The 24,765-nt window shown below is 41.5% G+C and overlaps 1 protein-coding gene across 1 annotated transcript in view; it reads right to left on the minus strand.

The window, feature by feature from the left end:
• Window positions 1-224: 224 nt before the first annotated feature.
• LOC136448530 (follistatin-related protein 5-like) overlaps window positions 225-24,765 on the minus strand; it is a 93,904-nt gene continuing 69,363 nt past the window's right edge. Inside the window, exons 7-17 of the mRNA XM_066448123.1 lie at window positions 13,754-13,926; window positions 12,899-13,016; window positions 10,528-10,689; window positions 9,666-9,800; window positions 8,246-8,392; window positions 7,164-7,282; window positions 5,661-5,826; window positions 5,212-5,341; window positions 4,867-5,041; window positions 4,133-4,264; window positions 225-3,467 (exon numbers count right to left, since the gene is read on the minus strand). Of these exons, the coding sequence (XP_066304220.1) occupies window positions 3,123-3,467; window positions 4,133-4,264; window positions 4,867-5,041; window positions 5,212-5,341; window positions 5,661-5,826; window positions 7,164-7,282; window positions 8,246-8,392; window positions 9,666-9,800; window positions 10,528-10,689; window positions 12,899-13,016; window positions 13,754-13,926 (1,802 nt within the window). The 3' untranslated portion in view covers window positions 225-3,122. The remainder of the gene's footprint in view (window positions 3,468-4,132; window positions 4,265-4,866; window positions 5,042-5,211; window positions 5,342-5,660; window positions 5,827-7,163; window positions 7,283-8,245; window positions 8,393-9,665; window positions 9,801-10,527; window positions 10,690-12,898; window positions 13,017-13,753; window positions 13,927-24,765) is intronic.

Here is a 24,765-nt window from a genome sequence, read left to right on the forward strand (position 1 = left end):
GGCATTTTGCGACATTTTCCAATAATTTTGTTCAATTTATGGCATAATATAAATGATCGTTTTGCAGCTGCTTTGTGCGATTTGCAGTAAGGCCGAAAACTTGGGGGGGGGGGGGGGGGAGCGAAAATTGATTCGCGTGCGGATGTCATCCATATAATCAAATCAACATGGCCCTATAATATGATGTGATGAACACAAATATTCACTCTCTAGACACGTACAAATACTTTTTATGTGTTTTTATTGTTAAGGTTTGCAAAGCATGTGTCTGCTCGCAAGCTACAGTACAGAATCATCAAACAGCGCACAACCAAGGCCCGCTAGCTCCTCTATCAGAGCACGTTGAGGTTTGATGTAAAATTACCACAGCCAAGGCCCACTAGCTCCTCTGCCAGGACAATTTGATCTTTCATGTAACAGTCACAACACCATGGTAAGTGCAGGGCTGTAGTAATCACGCATTTCTTACACCTCATTGTTCGGGCTTTAGGACCTCCTCATCGCCTACATACCACATGCACAATCATTTCCCAGCATTCCTGTACACTTCAAGTCTCTAACGTTGATTGACTGAATAGCCTGAAATCCAGCCTTGTTAAGCTTTGATCCACTCCAACCAACTTTGGCTGAAGAAGGCTGCATCGCAGGCTATGACAGTTCTGATGTCATGGAATTGTATCTACCCTATCACGTGTATCATCCACAGCCACAACACACCAACAACAATCTGCGATTCTCTTCTTTGGCTACAGGGAAAAGTGCCAGACGCGTATTTCTCTCAGTACGCACATGCAGCAAGAGCAATAATTATTATCATTGAATTCTCTGTACAGAATTAATTCCAAGGCTTCTTCTAAGACATTTCTGTCTCCTTATTACGCGGTCTCTTATGTTAGACACCATACAACACAAGCTATGACTGATGTGGTCAAACTGCACAATTTCAAAAAGTATCTTAATAACTCTGAACAACTTTGAAGAAACTTGACTTGGAGAAAGTTATGAGAATTCAACTCACAAACTAAAGCTCTTGGATGAAGAACTTTAATTTGGATATCTCAAAGTAGAAATGTTTAAAACTGATGATTTTTGGTAATTTCTTCCTGGACTTATTGAGTTTGAAGTTACGAAAGTATCCCATTTTCACAAGAAAACAACTTTGCATTTTGCTCTAATCAGATTTATGACAACGATTCAGTTTTTGTGTTTGACTCTTTTCACATGAGGAGGCCTACTGATTTCTTGGTTGTCCAGCAATGACTTATGTCAATCACACTTTGCTACCGAAATGTTTCTTTTGCCAAGCCATTGACAGTTAAGTCCACTACATACATCAAGAAGAGAGATGCAATAATATCAACATACCAAAATTGTACCAAAATATGCACATGTACAACAAAAGTGGATATATTACAACCACAACACATTACATCATATAGTATGTTTGTATTCTTTACATTTAAAAGAGTTTGCTACATTCATACAGCTGGAACTTTCAGGCAACTAGGAATTGATTAGGTACATAATTTGTAAGATTCTATAATTGTGGTATTTGATCCTGACAATTTGCTACACAAAGCAAACTGTTACATATAAGAAATGGATACATGGTGGTAATATGTGGCTATTTAACAAATGCATGCAGTTCCTGATGTTACATATAATGTTCATGTACACCCTCTGTTATTAGCCAAGTGTTTAGATGCGTTATAAGTTGTTAAAATGCACAATATGTATTGTTTCCTCGGTGTATACAAATATGGTGCCCACAATACAGTATTTGCGGAAGTATAGAATCCAAGAAACATTTACATTACCATCCCAAATGATTAATCCAATTTGTTACCAAAGTCAATAGCCTAGCAACAGGCCAACTTCCAAAGCCAGCCCTATTACAAACTCAGTAGTTGTTTCCCAACAGCTTGCATAGAAGAGTGCTAGCTTTAGGAGTCCTATGCTGGGCTATCTGTGTTACAGTTCAGTTTCTAAGATAATGATGTTTTTTTACCGACACTTTCTAAGGCTTAATGACTGTAACATCTAAGTCTATGCACAGTGATGTAACTAATATGGTATGTTTTATCCCAATACAATGTACACTATTATATAAAGATCAGCATAGTGCACTCAAACCACTGTAACAGTCGCATCTCTAAGCAGAGTCAACGTTACCTCATTTACAGCATGCTTAGACACATTGATCAGATTGTCTGGATCGCAACAGTGAGATCCTGGGATCCCATGTCTAGATCAGTCCTGGTTTAATCCTCAGTCACACTGACCACACATACGGTTTTTGTAATCTAGAGTCTTATGAGTTGCTAGACATCGTATCAAGTGTTCAATGCCACTACATGTCTATGTACAGTAGGCATTCTACTTTGCGCTTCAGACTCCAGATTTTTTTATCGAGATCACAGCACAGTTATTTGATTGACAGAACTGGGTGTTCAGTATCAGTTAACCTAGGACATCCAGGATAGTGTAACTAGAGGCTATTCTAGACACAATCAGAGGCATACTTTACAATGGGATGACATTTTCTCTGCTAGAATTGTTGTGGCAATTCTTTGAGCTACATGATTGTAATTATTGTACAGCACACGCAGCATTATTGAATGCCATGCCTAAAACATTTTATGACAGCTAAGTTACATATTCTATTCCTCTTTAGCATGATTCACTGAACTTTGATACACCAACACATATGGGAGTGGGAGTTTTGTGACATTTGCAGTCAAGAATTTTCTTCACAATGGACAAGTCATCGATTTTTGCTGTGTTTTACTTCAACTAACTGGACTCGTGGGTAGATTTTTCAGGACAAACATGAACAGTGCGTTAAAAAAGTCTCCTTTGAGAAATTAGCAAAATTTTCCATCAGGCATGCTTCTTGTCTCCTAAGAAAAGTTATAGAATGTGGTTTCCCCGCTAGCTCTCAAAACGTTCCCTTTTCTCACAACAATTGCACAGTATGTATACCACCTTCACACCTAGTAGGGAGGTTACAGAGGTTGCATCTCGTTTTGCTGAGACATATTTTGATTGTTGCCAGGAATTCGGAGGACTTTTCCATTTTCAAAATTGCATGCCACCACGATTTTACCTGAACGTGAAGTCTATCAGAGCTCCCCCACCCATACAATGACGTTGCCATGCTTCACCTGGTCGATCTCGCAGTTGACCTTGTCGAGTTTCGAGTCGACCACAAAGATGGCTTCCTCTGACGGCGAGACGAGGTAGTTTCCGAAGAGCCCGGTGCTGATGATCGCACGGTTACTCTCGTCCCACGGCCAGTGTTCCACCGGCATGGCCGACTTCACGCCCTTGATCATCTTGACCTTCCCGTTGAGGAGGTTGACGAATAGGATGTCGGTTTTACTCTCGGAGCTGACGTACAGGTTGTAGGAGTTGAAGCCGCTGGTTGGGTGGAAGGCCACGTCGCTCACATGCAGGTTGGTGTGAACCTTTGAAACAGAATCGTGATAAGAATGAAAATCTCAATTTTACAATTTCATCATCAAATCAACAGGCAGGAGAATTGAAGACAACGTATGCAACTGAATTGTACCTATTCTTTCAAGTATTTACAGACAACTACAGATCAAATTCTAAAATCCAATTTAAGTTTAGCATTGTATTGCAATGTGCATGTGTGTGTGTGTGTGTGTGTGTGTGTGTGTGTGTGTGTGTGTGTGTGTACAGATAAGGATAAGAATGAAAATCTCAATTTTACAATTTTATCATCAAATCAACGGGCAGGAGAATTGAAGACAGTGTATGCAACTGAATTGTACCTAAGTTTCTTAGAAGTATTTACAGACAACTACAGATCATATTCTAGAATCCAATTTAAGTGTAGAATTATATTGCAATGTATGTATGTGTGTGTGTGTGTGTGTGTGTGTGTGTGTGTGTGTGTTTGTGTTTGTGTACAGATATGGATGAGAATGAGATACTGACTTTTTAACCAGACCTTTTGAATAGTCAACAAAGTCTAACAAAGAAATCAGGTGTCTGAAAGCTATGCCTGTGGACATACCAACAAGCTGCAGGTACCGTACCAGACAACAAAAAACAGTCTGATGCCTATGTCTACCAAGGCATCCTCTCCTCCTGGTCTAGGACTTACCTCGAACGACAGAGACAGCTGGCCATCCTCCGAGATGCTCTGCACCACGATGAGCTCTGATTCGTTGTCGATGCTGACGATGTAGCGACCGTCGGGCGACATGTGGGGCTTCCCATGGATCTCGGGGTTCACCTGAGGAGAGTCATCACAGAGACATTTCTACTGTTGTTCTGTAACTCGTTTTGTAAAAGGGATGGAGAAAGATGGTGCGCATAAGACAGAGGGAAGGCCCTTATTAATGCAGGCAACTCAGGCAAAGGATGTCAGTGGAGACCTTACTAAGTACAAGACTGAGGAGAGTCATCACAGACATTTCTACTGTAACTTTGTTTTGTAACTCGTTTTGTAACAGGGATGGAGAAAGATGGTGCGCATAAGACAGAGGGAAGGCCCTTATTAATGCAGGCAACTCAGGCAAAGGCTGGAGACCTTACCAAGTACAAGACTGAGGAGAGTCATCAGACATTTCTACTGTAACTTTGTTTTGTAACTCGTTTTGTAACAGGGATGGAGAAAGATGGTGCGCATAAGACAGAGGGAAGGCCCTTATTAATGCAGGCAACTCAGGCAAAGGCCGTGGAGACCTTACCAAGTACAAGACTGAGGAGAGTCATCACAGACATTTCTACTGTAACTTTGTTCGGTAACTCGTTTTGTGACAGGGATGCATTAGGCCATGGGGTAGTTTACTGGGTATGCAATACAAACAAACAAACAAGCAAATATAGTCTTACCTGAATCACAGCATCAGTGAGGGCATCCAACAGGACCTGCGAGTCATCGTCAACGTTGTGACGCTGGTCGTCACGGATACCGCTGCACTGCACCACCACGTAACCCGACACCGGGGAGAACGCAAGGGATTGTGGGTGGCAGTTCTGTTCTGTCAGGTCGATCGTCCTGACATACCTATGGGGTCAAAGGTCAAGGTTACTCTGATGACTTTCAAAAAGAATTTCAAAAATAGTTCAAAAAGTCCTGTTGTTGATAGTTAAATCAATCTTCTTCAATATAGTACGTAGATTTAGAGAGTCTGAAGGAAGTTCCAATGCTCATAGAGGCCTGCTAAAAGTTCTTACTTCATAGTCTCGACGTCCATCTTGTCGATCTTGGGCTGATCACGGTGCACCAGGTACGCGTACTTAAAGTTCTGCTCCAGCATCTTCACAGGCGGCAGGAAGAACGACTCCACGTGGTCAAAATGGTTCTCTGTCAGGGAAAAGAACACATGTCAGATCAGGGCTCAGCAGTTGGTTATATTACACTGAACAACCTGTCACATCTAACCTTTGCACATTGAGCTGCAATCATCGTTTAAAGCTATCTAATGAGGATGCTCCTACAGTATTTGGAGGCAATGAATTCTACTTTATGATAGTTCTGGGGAAAAACAACTTTTTTGTACACCTCAATCATGGGTTGATAACTCGCAGGCATGACTATTCAATGTCCTTTACTAAGCTGGTATTACATACACACTTAGTAGTTGATATGTCCACCAATACAGCGTAGATCACAAGTAGCTTACCGACGGGCTCGGTGTGGATAGTACGGTGCGTTACGGCTGCGCTGGCTTCCCGGATGACCTCCAAGGTCTGGAACGACCTCTCCATGTCGCCCCAGTTCAGAACCCAGACCTGGTCCAGTTCCTCCATGTACTGCAGGTCCACAGGTAAGGGGTCCGTCTGAATCACCTGCACAGGTATGCACACCTGGTTACTATGGAAACAACAGGTAAGGGGTCCGTATGGATCACCTGCACAGGTATGCACACCTGGTTACTATGGAAACAACAGGTAAGGGGTCCGTCTGGATCACCTGCACAGGTATGCACACCTGGTTACTATGGAAACAACAGGTATGGCTAGGGGTCCGTCTGGATCACCTGCACAGGTATGCACACCTGGTTACTATGGAAACAACAGGTATGGCTAGGGGTCTGTCCGGATCACCTGCACAGGTATGCACACCTGGTTACTATGGAAACAACAGGTATGGCTAGGGGTCCGTCCGGATCACCTGCACAGGTATGCACACCTGGTTACTATGGAAACAACAGGTATGGCTAGGGGTCTGTCCGGATCACCTGCACAGGTATGCATACCTGGTTACTATGGAAACAACAGGTATGGCTAGGGGTCTGTCCGGATCACCTGCACAGGTATGCACACCTGGTTACTATGGAAACAACAGGTATGGCTAGGGGTCTGTCCGGATCACCTGCACAGGTATGCACACCTGGTTACTATGGAAACAGCAGGTATGGCTAGGGGTCCGTCTGGATCACCTGCACAGGTATGCACACCTGGTTACTATGGAAACAACAGGTATGGCTAGGGGTCTGTCCGGATCACCTGCACAGGTATGCACACCTGGTTACTATGGAAACAACAGGTAAGGCTAGGGGTCTGTCCGGATCACCTGCACAGGTATGCACACCTGGTTACTATGGAAACAACAGGTAAGGGGTCTGTCTGGATCACCTGCACAGGTATGCACACCTGGTTACTATGGAAACAGCAGGTAAGGGGCCTGTCTGGATCATCTGCACAGGTATGCACACCTGGTTACTATGGAAACAACAGGTAGGGGGTCTGTCTGGATCACCTGCACAGGTATGTAAACCTGGTTACTATGGAAACAACAGGTAAGGGGCCTGTCTGGATCACCTGCACAGGTATGCACACCTGGTTACTATGGAAACAACAGGTAAGGGGTCCGTCTGGATCACCTGCACAGGTATACACACCTGGTTACTATGGAAACAACAGGTGATTACGCGATATGCAAGAAACTGGATAACCCCATCTTCCATGAGACCCCATCCATTCCAAGGTTTGTCAAGGGTCAGACATTTCAGAAAGATAAAATATACATGTAACTATTAAAGCTAAACGTCTCAGACCATTTACAGAATTTATCCATTTTGCTTCACTAACTTAAATGTATTGTGCATTGACCTGAATGTATTGTATATGTTATTACCTGGATGTCTAACCTTCATCGCCGTAACACAGGTGAACTTTCCTACCTGCACAACCTGCTGGGTGCGTGTCTCCAGCACCAGCACCCTGTTCTCCTGCGGCTGGCTCACGTAGATGTAGGTGTCCAGAACATTCACCGCCGAGCCCCAGCTGCACTCCTGGTTACCTGCGCATGTAACACACACACCTGTTAGTGTCATTAATGCACGCTTGTAATCTGACCCCAGTGCCACTGTTGAATGCCCAGTGTGCGGACGCACCTGCCCCTCAGGATTCGGGCTACAATCCCATATAGGACACCTGAGGGAAGCTGCTGGAGGGATTCAGTCTGATCTTGCAAAGTTTCAGAATCTTTCTAAACATTTCAATATATCTTTCCCCAGATTTTTGGTTACTGACCATTTATACTTGGGCTGCACTCCGAAATGACGTTCACAAAACAAAAAATGACTAATTCTACCATCTCTGAACTCTGAACTCTGTCTGTCACTCACCCGACTCTGACCTTTTGCCATTCACTTCCTCCCTCTGTACAAGGAGATGACTCAATATGTTTGGCAGAACAGTACATGTTTACTTCCTATATAGATGCCGTTTCCGACAGAAATTTCCTTCGGGGTGTACGATGTTGGTGAAAAAGTCTCTTAACTACAGGTTCCAATGGGGGAAAGAAACTTAAGGGGTGCCCCCATAAAGCAAACAAAGAAACCAACCAGGAGCTAATTGATTCATAAGCATGCAACCTTGTCTTATCTTACTATCCTATTGAACCATCTGAAATTGTCTTCCCCTCATTAACATATCTATTCAGAGTTTTGGTATTAAACCTAGTTCTACCAGATCCTCCTTTAGTCACTGACGAAAGATTAGGATGCTATCTGAAACATCTGACTGTTTTGATATCTTATCCAGTTGCTTGAGTAATTATTTTTGGCGTAAAGCCACACCAATTTAATTTCAGATTTTCATTTTCCAAAATAAAATATTTTTGAAAAAAAAAAAATACAATGAAAACAGAAGGCTGGGCCAGCCTTGTGTTTTCATGATTTTTTCTTTCTAAAATTTTTTTTTTGGAAAATAAAAATCTGTTAACCAAGAAATTAAATTGGTGTGGCCTAAAGAAACGAACCGTCCATGTCGGGGGTGCAGACGGGCTCCTGTGTGGCGAGGATCTTGTCGGAGGCCTTGATGTGGCGGACCAGCTGGCAGGTGCTGGGCTGGAAGATGTTCACTCCGTCGTCGTGGAAGACGTAGAAAACACTTTCCAGCTGAAGACCTGGGAGAACAGGAATTGTGAAAATCTCTCATTACTTCTTGGACATCATTGAGATCATAGATCTAGAGTCGCGTAATTCTCACAGGAAGATTAAAGAGGCAGTCCACATCCAGTTGGAACGTGCTGGAATGAACCGTACCGGAGGTTGGGAGCTGCCCAAGTCCTACTTACCCCTACTCCGCAAGGAGGCGGGGGAGGCAGGAAGATCCTCACAAGTCTCGGCCTAGTCTCGTGTTCTCGCGAGACTAGGTCACTCCGTGAACAAGATGTACAGAAGACGTCGAAAATTTGGAGGTGCGTATTTCGCTACCTTTCTTTTTAAGTCACTGTTTGAGGAATATTCTTGTAACTCTCATTCAACAACAGTTCATCAAACAATTGTGCCAGCCTGATACAAAACTTTGATGATCATAAGAGAGATCATAAGAAAACACTTTTCAGCCGAAGACCTGGAATGGAAAAAGTAATTGTGAAGATACCATCTCTCATACAACAAACAGGTCATCAAACATGTTGGTGATAAAGAAGCTTCTAAGTATAGAAAACACTTTCCAGCTGAAGACCTGGAATGGGAAAAGTAATTGTGAAGATACTGTCTCTCATACAACAAACAATTTTCAAACGTGCTGGTTAAATAAATAAGCTTTGATGATCATCATGGGAGAGGTAGAAAACACTTTCCAGCCAAAGACCTGTGGAATGGGAGAGGTAAATTGTGAAGATACAGTCTAGCTCTCATAGTCAACAAACAATTCATCAAACATGTGTTGGTGAAGTCAGAGAGCTCACTAGACATTAGTTAATATCAAGCTTCATCATTGTGAAAGATGTAAAAGACAAGAAAAGGGGAGGGGGGCAAGAAAAGATACTGTTAAAAATCAAACGGATTCATAAATATGTAGCTCAATACATGTTTCAAGACATTCTTACATAGCTCAAGACATTCTTCTTGTCTTGAGAAATAAGCAAAAATGATGAAATACAATCACGATGTTTGAAATAAGTGCTTGTGTTGTGAATAAAGGTCAGATAATTTTGAACCCTGACTTTGTCCCATCTCTTTGAAAGTTCAAAAGGGTCAAGTTTAACCTTCAGCGTGCTAAGGTAGGCATTCGGCACCAAGTCTGTATCGGTTATGGGGTTAGGCAGCAGGGACAAAAATCCAGGTTAAAGTTGGGCTTCAAAAGAGCAGTCCCTAGGAATTCATTCTGTCTTAAGGTTTCTAAGGTAAGTACTTAAAGAACAACATCAAGAAATATTCGACAAGACTCACTGCTAAAATGTCCGCCATCCTGGACAAAGAGTGTGGAGATGTCCTCGGACGACCCCACCAGGTTCTCGGCGTGACAGATGTAGGCTCCCATGTCCTCCGTCCGAACGTTACTGATGTGCAGCACGCTCCCCGAGTCTGGGAGGGGCAGAGGCAGCACGGTTACACCCCTATGTTCCGACAACCCCTAACCTTAACCTAACCCCAGCATAGGGGTGTTGGAACATAGGGGTGTTGGAACATAGGGGTGTTGGAACATAGGGGTGTTGGAACATAGGGGTGTTGGAACATAGGGGCGTCGGAACATAGGGGTGTTGGAACATGGGGGTGTTGGAACATAGGGGCGTGGGAACATCTGAACTGTATCTCTTTCACACGTAAACCAGCAAAATATCTAAATCAAAAATGACAATGGATAATCCAGGGAAAGCACATAACAAAGAAAGTTTCTATAGCCCTTGGGCCACACAGGGCCACTGCAGCAGGGGGCTAGTCCACTGCAGCGTGTTCAAGTCCCATGCTCTTTCTCAAATGCTGAATGCTAAGCCCAGATTTTTCTTCGGTGCTTGAATACAAATATGGCCCTTATATATGTAAACCTTTGGTACAACTTTGCAAGTATGTTTCTAAAATGCGTCAACACTATTTTGGGCTGCTTTTGCCTCAAAATCATTGCGCAGAAGCTGTAGGAATCTTGTCAGTTTATAACACTCCATTATGTTGGCAAATGAACATAATTAGCATATCAACCTCGCAATTATCCAATCACCATCTATAATCACATACTAGGTATCCAATGAATAACATGGAATTTGATAGTATCTGCAGCTGGATTTGAAGGTCACTCTGTAACTAAGTGACCCACCTTGCAGTGAGACATGCGGAGACTCGCTGGGGTCGAGGTTTCCCCCGTTCTTCAGCCACTTGACGGCGGGCGCGGGAATGCCCTCAGCGTGGCACTTCAGCTCGGCTGTGCTCCCAGGGCTGTGCGCCTGTCTCCGAGGTGACACCTTCGTGGACGGCGGCACTGTGAGAAAACATTCAATGGATGAATAAATACCAAATTTGTATTGGTTATGTGATTAAACAGCAGGGAGTGAGAAATGCCCAAATTCCCCAGCTAAGCAGTGCTGTGGGCCTGTCTCCGAGGTGACACCTTCGTGGACGGCGGCACTGTGAGAAAACAGTCAATGGATGAATAGAATGATACCAAATTTGTTTTGGTTATGGAGTTAAACAGCAGGGAGTGAAAAATGCCCAAATTCCCCAGCTATAAGCGGTGCTCCTGGGGCTGTGGGCCTGTCTCCGAGGTGACACCTTCGTGGACGGCGGCACTGTGAGAAAATATTCAATGGAGGAATGAAGACCAAATTTGTTTTGGTTATGTGATTAAACAGCAGGGAGTGAGAAATGCCCAAATTCCCCAGCTAAGCAGGGCTGTGCGCCTGTCTCCGAGGTGACACCTTCGTGGACGGCGGAACTGTGAGAAAATATTCAATGGACGAATGAAGACCAAATTTGTTTTGGTTTATAACCAGTAAATGGAGTTAAACAGCAGGGAGTGAAAAATGCCCAAATTCCCCAGCTAAGCGGTGCTCCTGGGGCTGTGGTCCTGTCTCCCAGGTGACACCTTCGTGGACAGCAATATTCCTCATTACTTATGCAAATTCAGTCCCAATTTACATAATTTGCACTTCAGTTTGTACATCTCTGTCCAACCTACCTGCATACCAAATAACATGAAAATCTGTTGTTCCTTTCTTCAGTTATTCTCCTTAGAAGATTATTACAAATACGCCACTGCAGTTCCAGTGACAAATACCAGGGGGCCCAAAATCAACCTTGACCTTTCTCCTCCCAACAACTACCCACATACATGTACCAAATACCCTTACAATCCATCTACAGGTTCTTCAGTTATGCTGACTTTAAGCATACGGTGACACAAACACACAAACACGCAAACACACACGCAAACTCACACAGAACAATATCCCCATGAAAAAGTCTTTTTTCATGGAGATAATGAAGGCCGAATTTGTTTTGGTTGTGGAGCGAAAACATAAGGGAGTAAAAATTCTTTGTTTTCATTATGTTTTTTTCAATCAGCTTTTCTTTTTAATCCGAAAACTAAGAAGTCAAATTGGTGCGGTCTTATTCTGACATTAAACATAGTATAATGGGCTAAATACATGTACATGTTGTCAAAATAATCATGGTCATACTAGATTAAGTTTAAGTGTCAATTTAGCTTCTAATCTGACCCTGTCTTGTAAACATGTTTACTAGGTCATTATAAATTCTGCTGTGGAGGGTTTGTCTGTACACGTTGATATTTATACATGATCAAATCATTAACGGGATCTTTACCAGGAGTACCAGGAGTAAAGATTTGAGGATGACATGTGTACAAGCGCCACCTGTGAACTTTGTTTCAAACTGCAACTCATAAGAAAACACTTGGCAGACTATAGTAAACACATCAAATGTACCGTATTATCTCGAATAAAGTACGCACTTTTTAAACATTTCAAAATTCAAAAGGCACCACAAGTTATTGCTAAAGTCAAGGTGCGTACTCTATTTGAGGTTATTGCCAGGGCAAATTGGAAAAGGACCTCAAACCCTTGCTTAATCAAACCAGGAACCCAGTTGCAGTGCAACAATGCATGGCTCAATACCTGCCAATTTGTGAAGTTTGTAACTTGTCGTAGGCAATACTCAAGTTTGCAGAGACGATGCTAGCGGAGTAAACAAGAGAATCTTTTATGAATCTAAGGAATGGCATTATGTAGAAGTCCTTGATATAAGAAAAATGACCTGGAAATGATAGAAGGAACACCATAAATTTGAATTTATCCTGTTCAAAATTTGTTCAAGATCAGTGGAGAAGGGTGCGTACTTTATTTGGGGTTTTTGACTTAAGGTTTCAGTTCCCCAAATTTGTCTGGAAGTAGCCCCAAATCAGGGGTGCGTACTTTAATTGGGGTGCGTGCTTTAATCGAGAAAATACGGTATGTCAACTATATTCATTAAATTTTGTAAAGCTTAGCACTCATCCAGATGACCTTTAAACCACTTTGACAGTGTGTCCAATGCATAGAAAAATGCACACAAAAATTAAGGAATCAAAGAGAGCTCCCTTCTCCTTTTCTCCGACAGCTTTGTCTTAAATACATCGCATTTTTCTCGTTCAGATGATCTTGACCTTACAGATAACCTTGAAGCCAACTGACCTTGAACCTTGACCGTGTGAACCTGCACGACCTGGCCGTTGTGCAGGGCGCGGCAGCTGTAGTTCCCCATGTGCAGGGTGGACAAGGAGGTGATGTACAACGTGCCATCGTCAAACACCTGAAAAATAAGTAGAAAAACTCATTTTTCAAACTGACTGTACAAATGTATCTCCACTCCATCTTTTTCAGAATACACATGAATTACATAGTTATGTCAAAATCCTTCCAACATCTTTTGGTACTGTAAATGCAAGTTTGCATGGTTTTTATTTCGCAGTAGAGAGAAAATGCAGTGTTCGCTGTGGTGTTAAGTTTGCTTTTGAAACAATAGTAGCAATACAGTCATAGGTGGGCAAAAAGTTTCATGGCGGTTACAAGTTTGCACTGAAAGTTCACGCAAAAACGGAGAACATAAAACCACCACGAACATTTCTGCATTAACATTACATGGGGGCAATTCCCATTTCTATAGCCCTTGGGCCACACAGGCCAGTACAGGAAGGGGCTAAAAATGGAGTGTCTTTCCCAAAGGCTGAGCGGTAGGCAGAGAAGGCAGTCTGTACTATTTTCAAGTCTTTGGTATAACTTCATACTTCAAGCATTTTGGGCCCTAGTATTGCTTGTCGGGTTTCCTTTAAGACCATTTAGGCCACACCAATTTATTTTGTTGGTTAACAGATTTTTATTTTCAAAAAAAAAAAAAAAATTTAGAACAAAAAAAATCATGAAAACAGAAGGCTGGCCCAACCTTCTGTTTTCTTGAATTTTTATTTTCTAAATTTTTTTTTTTTGGAAAATAAAAATCCGCTAACCAAGAAATTCAATTGGTGTGGCCTTAATTTAGAATGTACGTACCGTGATTCCGTCACTGCTGAGGTCGATGGTTGTGAGGTCGATGCCGTGCCGCTGCCAGACCAGGATGGGCTCCGGGTCACCGGTGATGTCACACCTGAGCGCCAGGCTGTCCCCGACCTTCGCCACGGTAACCAGGCTCTTCTTCTCATCCGACAGGTGGACAGGGGTGACACCTGGGCGAGACAGGTGAGTTAGGCAGGTAAGGACAGCTCAGAAGAGGACTAGAAATAGTCATGCTTTTAAGTACCAGAGTTATCAGCCAAGGATTGATGTGTTCAAAAATTCGTATTTCCTGAGAACCATAGTAGAATGGAACTCGTTGTCATCAAGTGCTGTAGGAGCTTCCTCACTATGTAGCTTTAAAGAACGGTTGCAGTCAGATATGCAAAGACTAGGTGTAACAGACCGTTCTGTGTAATATGACCAGCTGCTGCCGCGCCACGTGCCTGCGAAGCTGGTGTGTTACGCCTAATGGCGGTTATACCGGCTATATAGATACAGATACAGACAGACAGGTGGGAACAGGAAGGAACACAGTTCAAACAACTTTTTTCTGCATAAAAGTTAAAGGTAGTCCCATGACCTTTTTTTCTGAGGCATGGTATTGGAAGGCGGAGGCCATTACGTTACAGTTTCTTCTTCCACTGCCTTTTATCTCCCGAAACGAAGTCAGGTATTCATTTTCACTCCGGTTGGCGTGAGGAAAGTCATGTAAAGTGCCTTTCCCAAGGACACAAGGGCTGGCCAGGAACGCAAGGAATCGAACCCGTGATCTCTCGGTTTCATTTCCGCTTCTAAGCCTCAGCCCTTTCACACCACTGATATACCTGCACTGCTGTAATAATCATTAATATAAGGTGCATTTTAAGTTACCTGTACCAGACAAATTCTGTCTGCAAAATCACTAAATCCTTTTTCTTAAATACATGCTAGATATTGAACAGAAAGCAGGTCAAAAGAAGGCCATGGCAGAAAGCACTAATGCTGGAAAGATGCCAACTAATTGGTTCAAGCCTTGGTCAAAGGCATGGCTGCTAGCTAGGACATTGAGGGACTGGTATTTGGACAGCCATAATTACCATGAAATTACCATGGCAGTGTGCACTAACCAAGCATTAGTGCTGTATATGTATTTCTGGCATTAATGCTACATTAGACAACAGTTTGGCAAGGGTAAGTAATCTGCAGATCTGCAAAATGTCTGCTTGAAGTAAAATTTTCATTTCATTTATTGGTTTGGCTGTTCAGGACACACAGCCAGGGCTGCCAAACTAGCCTACAAAGGGCTAGCCCTGCTGACAAAGACAAGCATTACAATGGAATTTTTGACATGGACAAAATTATTCAAAAAGGGGTCTATAATGGTATCTACATCGAGAGGTCAGGGTCAGTACAAGGTTGAAGTAGAATTTCAACCAAAAAAACTTGCTTTCCCACCAAGGTGAATAACACTCAACCTTTCAAAGTCAAAGTTGTAAAGTTGTGCGCTTTGTGTTATTAATTCCCTCCTGGCGTGCCCCCTCTTTTCGCATAAAGCTTCCAGAAGTTGGTTTTATAGACGACATCCATATGTGCATTGATTTTTGTCCTGTATCATAAAAAGACGAAATCTTGCATTCCTTATTGACAGATGTGTAGCAATATGCATAATCAAAATGCTTTCAATCTGTTAATAAGTTGATATGAATTATGAAGTAACTGCAAGACTTTCATAGATCTACCACAAAATGAAAGGATTTGTACTTTTAATGAAAACATTAAAAAAACGAGCTCACATGTCATAAAACTAGTACTCCAGAACAAGCTGACTGAAAGATTTTATCGTCACGTTCTTGTATCAGATCTGAATTATGAAGTTGCTATACTATGTAAGGCCACACTAATTTAATTTCTTGGTTAACGGATTTTTATTTTTAATTTTAGCAACAACAACAGAAATGAACACAGAGGGCTGGGGTGAAAACTTGCACCTGACCCTGTTCACTCCCTGAAACTGTGTGCACCAAAGTAAAAACATTCCTCTGAGATTCTGTTTTCATGTTGTTTTTCCAATCTAGCATTCTTTTTTAAATCTTTTTGTATTCCGTTAACCAAGAAAATAAATTGGTGTGGCCTAAGGCTTATAAAACAACCACAAAATAAAAAGATTTGTTCTTATGATAAAAATGTGGAAAAATGAGGTAATATGTCATAAAACGACCTGCTATAGCTTCATCATTACAGTCGTACATCTTTGAGTGAAGTTTCATGAGGTTGGCAGGTAATGCTGAATGTTACTGGTCAGGAGCTTCTTGTCTGCGACTAAGTTTTTGCTACCTGACAACTTTGGCAATCCATCTGCTATGCACAAGTGTATGAAGGCCTCCGTGGGTCAATACCAACCATAGTTAAACCCTAATTCACATCAGCCCTACAGCATTGCCTATAGGCTGGACAGTCCTATTCGAGAATGACAGTTTCTGCCAATTAGGTGACATCTGTAAGCTGTCTCCTATCTATTGCAAAGTTCTTTTCTGTGGATCCGTGTTTCTTCTGTGCTGCACATTTTGCTTCTACTGATTTAAGCTGCCTGGACCGTGTATAATAATACATTCCTCATTATAGCCTTGAGAAAGGTTGCAGATGTTAACAAGATCTAGCAAGAAAAACTCCAAACTCATTAAAGCTGACATTGCAGTTTTCCGAAAGATCAAAAATACTGTTGCAGTGATCTTTTAAAGGAGGCTTAGAGGTAGGCCACGGAAAAGAAGGGAGGATGATATCAGAGAATGAACAGGCATGACACTAAGTGAAACACCAAGAAAAACAGAAAACCAAGAAGGGTCCAGCAAGCTGGTTGTCATATCTTCTGTGGTGCTCAACAGTCAGATAATTAGACGAAGCGATAGATAATATGATAAGAAACCATTTGAAATCTCTGAACTTTGTCATAACAAGGGTCTTGGCTTTTATTTCTGTATGGAAGTTTATGATGTGTCCACATGTGAACATTTCCATTGAATAATCCTGTAAACTTGCCAGAATTTCACGGGTTGTTGAAGCCATACTTTTCTATCAGATTCAAAAAACCCTAGAGGATGCTTTCCATAAAATGAAATTTGTGTGCCATAAATACGTGTGACGTATTGTGCTGACATTCACACCGCCCTCCGGGGCAGAATGACTTCCACAGGCATAAATTATAGATGCACAACGACACCCTGTCTGGTCATAACGCCGTCCCACGCGACACTGCGCCGTGTGATTTGCGGAAAAGTGGGAGGAAGGTCAGGTTGTTTGGCTACAAATTTTTTTGACAAATTTTCCTGTCTTGTAAGTTGATCTGTGGCATAGTAGATCTCACCAATTCAATTAGTTGGTTCTCATATCAACTTACAAACTAAACGACTGTAATTTGTACATATTTCAAGTATGATTTATACCATACTTTTTACTGTGTAAGTAAATTTTGACACGATTCAGTTCTTGCTACAATTCAGTTTTTGCTCCAAAGATTGGTGAAGTGCTGATACCGAGTCTGAAAAGAACTTAGATTACTCAAAGTTTCAGGGAGTGAAAATAGTATCTAACAGCTACATTGTAAGCCAGTATAATTGCCCTTTGGCATCAGGTTCAAATTTTCCTCCCAGCCTGCTGTACAAGACTTCTTGCTAAATTTTCAAATATAAGTGTAACAGTTACTGTAAATCTTTAAAACTTTGCGGTGGTTTTATGTTCGCAAATTCTTGTGGTGACCTCTCCAGTGCTATCTATGACACCACAAATATGTCTCCCTTGTATAACTATGAGCTATGGGAGAGAGTGAGAGTGAGTGAGTGAGTATAACTGCTGTGCTACGAAATGGTTTCAATATTGCCAATCTAATATTGCGAAAGCCTCCTTTTTCCTCCTCCCAAGAACTAAAAACACTGCAAATATAAATGAATTTACAGTAGACTGGTGCGGCCTAATGTTCTATCTGGGGAATTATGAATCACATGACGCTGGGCGCCACGGTAACAGGAAAATCACCTGCAGCTCGAGTTTAGCAGTCACCTTCCGTCCGAAGGTCATGTGATGCTCGCAGCTGCATTGATAGGATCACTAGGCCACGCCAATTTAACTTGCTGTTTTTTTATTTGAAAGATCATAAAGCCTGAATTGGAACATCCACAGAGCCTGGCAGGGAAAGAAATCAGACCCTTGCACAGAACGTTTCAGGAACTGAATATATACCTTCGGATAGTACATTGTACATTAAAGGCAACCAAAGCAATATTAGGGCCCAAAAAAATGGAAATAAAAAAAAGGACATTTACTAACTTTGTTTAGCACATTTGCATAATAACTTCTTACTTCCGGGCGTAATGAAGTACAATTCATTACTACATTTTTCATTACTGTAACAATAAGACTGCTTGAGCAAGTCTGGCACATGTATTTACGAATCTAATGTAAAACTTAATGCAAGAAGTGTGGGTGGGCAAGTCCATAATGTACTTGTCTTGCTTTATCACTGTACAGTTCTGAGGAGACATTTTAGGGTCCAAAACAGATGCTTTTAACTGCATCCTAGTTCTCCATTCATATTTCATACCTCATTCTCTCCCCGCTCATAACAATGGAAGGATGTGGGGCGATTTACTCGATGTTGAGTACTAAATTCCCATGAAATCACGCTTGGAGTGGCGATATCTAAGTGTTGTATTAGCTGGACCGTGCCAGTGGGGGTGCTTACAATGACAGGATTGTTTTATGTGCCATCTGGAATGCCGTCCTTTGGCAGTAAATACAGATGTAAAGTAGGGAATAGCATGCACACCATAATCAATAATATTCCATTTTATCAAGGCTTTCATCTACTGGATGAACAAATCATCTTTCTTCTGTAAAAGTGACAGGTGGGCAGTTCATTTCATCATGAAGCCCTGGTGACGCCAGCTCACAAGATGCCAAAATGTTGGAAAGTAGAACACTTTGGGGACAGCCCTATGTTCTGACAAAAAAACATAGCCTGGGGTATCAGAACATATAGGGTTGTCAGAACATAAGGGTTGTTGAAACATTGGGGCATCAGAACATAGGGGCATTGGAACATAGGGGTGTCTGAACATAGGGGTGTTTGAACATAGGGGTGTCAGAACATTATAAGGGGTGTCATAACATAGGGGTGACCGAACTAGGGGTGTCAGAACATAGGGTTGTCAGAACATTATAAGGGGTGTCAGAACATAGGGGTGTCAGAACATAGGGTTGTCAGAACATAGGGTTGTCAGAATATAGGGGTATCCGAACGTAGGGGCATTGGAATGTAGAACATTGTCAGAACATTGGGGTGTCAGAACATAGGGGTGTGTGTCCGAACATAGGGATGTCAGAACATAGGGGTGTCCGAACATAGGGTTGTCTGAACATAGGGGCATTGGAACATAGAACATTGTCAGAACATTGGGGTGCCAGAACATAGGGGTGTTGGAACATCGGGGTGTTGGAACATAGGGGTGTTGGAACATAGGGGTGTTGGAACATAGGGGCATTGGAACATAGAACATTGTCAGAACATTGGGGTGCCAGAACATAGGGGTGTTGGAACATCGGGGTGTTGGAATATGGGTGTGTTAGCAAATATTTGACCTTCAAATGGTCTTTTCTAGTTATCTTTTCAAAGCATGTGAGTCTTTTTGTGTGTGTTTCATTATTACACCAATACACAGCTCAGCTTTTTTTCCTGCATACATAACTCTTGTGTCAGTCATTTTACGACATGAAATTATAATCTATGTTTTGTATAATTTCTTTTTGCCTTATGTTTGTTTTTCTCGTATTGCCAAGGACAACAACGATCGTCAGATTTAACCTAGCCCAGCCCCGAGGTGACAGTGTCATTATTGAAAGCAAGATTGTCATTTGCAAAGACAGCACAAGAAATCCAATTTTCCACCAGCCCATAAGGCCACACCAATTTAATTTCTTGGTTAACAGATTTTTTTTTTAAATTTTAGCCAAAAAAATCATAAAAACAGAAGGCTGGGGTGAAAACTTGCACCTGACCCTGTTCACTCCCTGATACTGTGTGCACCAAAGTAAAGACTTTCCTCTGAGATTCTGTTTTCATGTTGATTTTGGAATTTAGCAGTTTTTCAAAAATCAGTTAACCAAGAAATTAAATTGTTGTGGCCTAAGCCTTCCTCATCTCCTCAGGATTTTATCTTACAATTAACAGGGTACGATATCATCTTTAATACTCCTGGTTCCATGTCAAAAGTTAAATAACGTATCATTTAATGATCTATAAGTCGTGAGGTGCATTGATGGATTATAAAGTACAAAGTAGTTTCTCAGTCATAATTTTCCTATACATAACCACAGTGAAAGTCATGGATGGCATTGATTCTTACAATTTCATATTCATATTCCTGTAATTGGTATGTCCAAAACATGAAATATCATATCGAAAGCATCAGATATCAAAACTGAAAGATCTGCTGCAGTACCGAAGAAAATCACTGGGGAGCCCATAACAGAATTTTGACTTAGGCCACACCAATTTAATTTCTTGGTTAACAGATTTTTATTTTCAATTTTAGCAACAACAAAAAATCATGAAAACAGAAGGCTGGGGTGAAAACTTGCACCTGACCCTGTTCACTCCCTGATACTGTGTGCACCAAAGTAAAAACATTCCTCTGAGATTCTGTTTTCATGTTGTTTTTCCAATCTAGCATTTTTTATTCAAATCTTTTTTTATTCCGTTAACCAAGAAAATAAATTGGTGTGGCCTTACCATCACATCCGCCATACCGATTATCATGAAAATCTATCCACAAATTCTTGATTTATGCTGTCAACATAAGTACAAAGTAATGGCACTGAAAACATAACATTCTTGGCAATGGTCCTTAACCTTCTCCCTGCTGCCTAACCCCATAAGGAATAAAGATTTGGTGCCAAATGACAACCTTAGCAGACTAAAGGTTAACCTGCCAAACTGCTGAATCAGATGCTCCTCCTAAATATATAGAAAAGCCAGTAGAGTTTGTACTTGAACTCTTATTTAGACCCTACAATCATAGTGTAACTCCTAATGCATATCCTTAGCAGACTAAAGGTTGACCTGCCAAACTCCTCCTAAATATATAGAAAAGCCACTAAAGTTTGTACTTGAACTCTTATTTAGACCCTACAGTCATAGCGTAACTCCTTATGCATATTCACAACACGTTCTCTGTTGATTTGGGCAGGCTGAAAGGATTTTAGACTTGGCTGTCTCTTCGTTAGCGGTGATTTCTAACAAAGCCCTTTATTGAAGACAGTCAGACGGTGTGAAAGATGTGTGCACAAACCGTTCACAAGCGCACGCATGAAACACACAGCAACAAAATACTAATTCATAAGGGCATCCAAAGGTAGCGTGCGTAGTCCAGTGGTTAGCGATCTTGCCTCTAACTAGAAGCCCCGGGTTCGATCCCGGCTGTGTCGCTCACCCGACATGCACACTACCGGAAAAGATCGCAGTCCTTTGGACGGGACGTTAAGCCGTGGTCCACTGTTCACTGTGCTATTCGAAAAGAGCTAGGGGAATTTCCCCGGTACAATGAACCTGTAAATACTGTACATAGCGTCTGTCTTCTTCTCTGTCACGACCAGTGGAAGATTAGCTCTTCAGTGAGCTAAAACTGGATCGAGATTACTTTCCTTTCCTTTTCATCCGTGGTTCTTGAGCATTCTAAAGCAAAAAATACCACATCATGAAGCAAAGGACAGGGTAGAAAACTTGAATAACTATAATATATAATTTGTATATGTAATCAATTATTATTTTTGTCATCACTTTGTTACTATTATTATCGTCTGATTTGTTGTGATATTGTTATCACTTATTACTATAATTTTGTTATAAATTGTTAGATAGGGTAGAAAACTTGAATATGAGTCACATGCACTGTGTTCACTCCATAAAATGGGTGCACCAAGGTAATACACCTGGGCCTTATAGGCCAAGCACTTGAGACATACATGTACACCTACAAATGCCTGTGGGCAGACATCTTGCATCAAGGCAGTACATTTGTGGTTTACGGATCGCTCAAGGATATAAAACCCACAAGCCTTACACAGTACATCTGGCACATCGGGGGCCCAAGCAGGCCATACACCCTCCGATAACATGCTGAGCTAACTCTCCTCAAATCTACTCATTGCACTACAACTTACAAAAGGCACATCAATTCAATCTGTCGGTTGTCTTACATTGTATTTAGTAAAACAGTGCAAAATTGATTTACAGTCAAACCTGTGTAACTAAAGTGACACCCTCTACATAAGGACCACCTGTCCAATGTGACTATTTTTTGGCAGTCCCTTACATAATTTTTCCCATTGACACAAGCATTAAGAACCCTGTCTGTAGTGACCACCTGTCCACATAGACCACATTTTATCAGTCCCCTGAGTGGTCTTCTTGGGCAGTTTAGACTGTATGGGTGTGACTAAGAGTATGAGGGAAGGGAATGCAGTCAGATTTGAATGTTACTCCCAGCCTTCTACTTTCCTCATGGCCTCTTGCAAAACCTTTACTATAAAATGTTGCAGAAGGAAAGACATAGATTCATAATGCCAAAACATGTCAGACCCCGTCACACAGAGCTAGAGGCACACACTCTGTAGTCACGGAGATACTGCTTTATGACTGCCGAGGCCATAAACGTCTTGCTAATGTCCTGAAAGTGGCTTCTTAACTGCTTTTCATCTCCTGCTGCGTCGAGGTGTGAAATGCGCCTCACAAAAAAACCTGCGCAACCATTTCATGCAAATTTGGCGCAGTATGTTCCTGATCCAGTCTCTTGGGAATGAAACTTGAACTATAGGGCTTTAAGACTGAAGCCATTTGGAAGAGATTCAGGAAGTAACTTTCTTGCTTATCTCAAATATAGAAATAGATCAGCAGACAATGTTGCCAAGATGTGACGCCCTTATATTCCGTCACCCCTATGTGCCCTCACCCCTATGTTCCGACACCCCTATGTTCCGACACCCCTTATAACCCTAGCCCTAGCTCTAACCCTAACAAATGGGTATAGGAATGTAGAGGTGTTGCAAAATAAGGGTATAGGAACATAAGGGTATTGAAACTTAGGGGTGTCAGAAAATAGGGCTGTCAAAACATAGGGCTGTCGGAACATAGGGCTGTCGGAACATAGGGGTGTTGGAATATGGGTGTGTAAGCAAATATTTGACCTTCAAATGGTCTTTTCTAGTTACCATGTATGATTACCTTTTCAAAGCATGTTGAAGTATGTGGAATCCTTGATTTGGAACCAGATTTCTTTGCAAGAGGAGTGAAGGAGGCGGTCTACATTAGAGCTCACAGACCTACCTACAGAGACGGGGGCGACACAAGTTATCTGGCACATATGACCCACTACTACGGTCACGGGTCCATTCTGTGAACAAGGTTGACGGAGTCAGACAAAAATTTGGGTAAGTCCCAATTCATTCTAGTGTTGGAAGTAAAGTTTAGTCCTTAATTCATAGACTGGATTAGATCACTTTCACTTTTCCGTAAAAGGATTTGCCAAAGATCCTGTATATTGATTACAGCGACTACTTCATTCCCATTAATGTACAACAGAAGTTCCAACAAGATAAGGAACCGTTACACTGTAGCCGCCTCACTCATCCAGTTTGACGGTCATGAATAATACATGGGATACACATAAACTATTCCTATCCAACACTAAATGCACTTTCCTGCACTTCTAATTAGCAAGGTAACATATATGGCCATTTTATGGAAATGGTACATCTATATCTCTTCACCTTTTAGGATTCAGAGTTGTCTGTGAACATGTTCCAATTAGTACCACAGAATGGCTACGTTGCCAACATGCTCGTGTAACGCTTCATAAAAGCCAGGCAGACATCTGCACCTAAAATGGTCACAATCCAATCGAGGAAACGGAGATGTTCAAATAAAACTAATCACCAATGCATTTGATTCATTGCTTCACTGCCACCATTACAGCTTTATTGTACAATCTTCTTAAAAATCAATATCTATGAGTTTTGATCTTTTGAAAAAGGAAAATCCAAAGTCATTGTACTTTTGAGCTGTTTTCCGTCACAGAATAGGTATCTGACTAGAAATGTATTTCACAGTGTCATGCCGTTTAAGCACTATCACACTAGAAGGCTAACCAATGATCAAAATATTGATATTTTGTATGGTTGATGAAATAGATATGATCTTCCAAACATTTCAAAGAGAATCGTGTAACACTTTCATGCTCTAATACTTCAATATAACTTTCCTTTAGTAGACATATGGTCACCATGCTATTGAGTAGATTGTTTATTCAGTTGAAATCTTGTGAATCATTCATGATGAGACCTACAAACATTTCCTGTGGTTGAAAAGTTCTAATGAAACTAATTGGGATATAGCAATTACTCTATTAGGTAGCTTAATCAAAAGAGTTTTTCATCAGAGTGTAAAAAACATCCAAAAATTCCTGCTAATCAAGACCTGTCCTTGGTGCTGAATTTTTAGATGTTTTTATATTCTTGATTTCTTTGCTGTTTCATAGAACTTGATAGATGTGACAGCTTCATCTGTAACAGCTACAAACTGTAGCAATTCACAAAAGTTCACAAGCATTTTTGAAGGAGAAAAGGTAGCGAAAAAGTTATGTAGCCTTTTCCAGACTTTCCATACCAAATTGATTTTTTTCATCCTGTCCTTTGGAATACTTGCCTCATGGTAATCAAGATCAAAATAACGCTGTAAAGATAACTTCACCACTGCCATGCAGCCATTTTCTTTCCTTCTGACTACAAACTTCCACCACGTCATACAACATCCCCTAGCTTGCAGAAGAGTCAAACTAATACAACATGTCCTCCCTTCACTCAATATGGTAAACCTTCGCTGGGAGGGAGGGAGGCTGATTTATGTTCATTTCCTATGCAGCACTTCCCGACATTATTACTTGAGATGGATGACCCAGATAATGGGGTATGAATCAATATTATTG

This window comes from Branchiostoma lanceolatum, chromosome 14, assembly GCF_035083965.1.
Source record: "Branchiostoma lanceolatum isolate klBraLanc5 chromosome 14, klBraLanc5.hap2, whole genome shotgun sequence".
NCBI classification, from domain to species: Eukaryota; Metazoa; Chordata; class Leptocardii; order Amphioxiformes; family Branchiostomatidae; genus Branchiostoma; species Branchiostoma lanceolatum.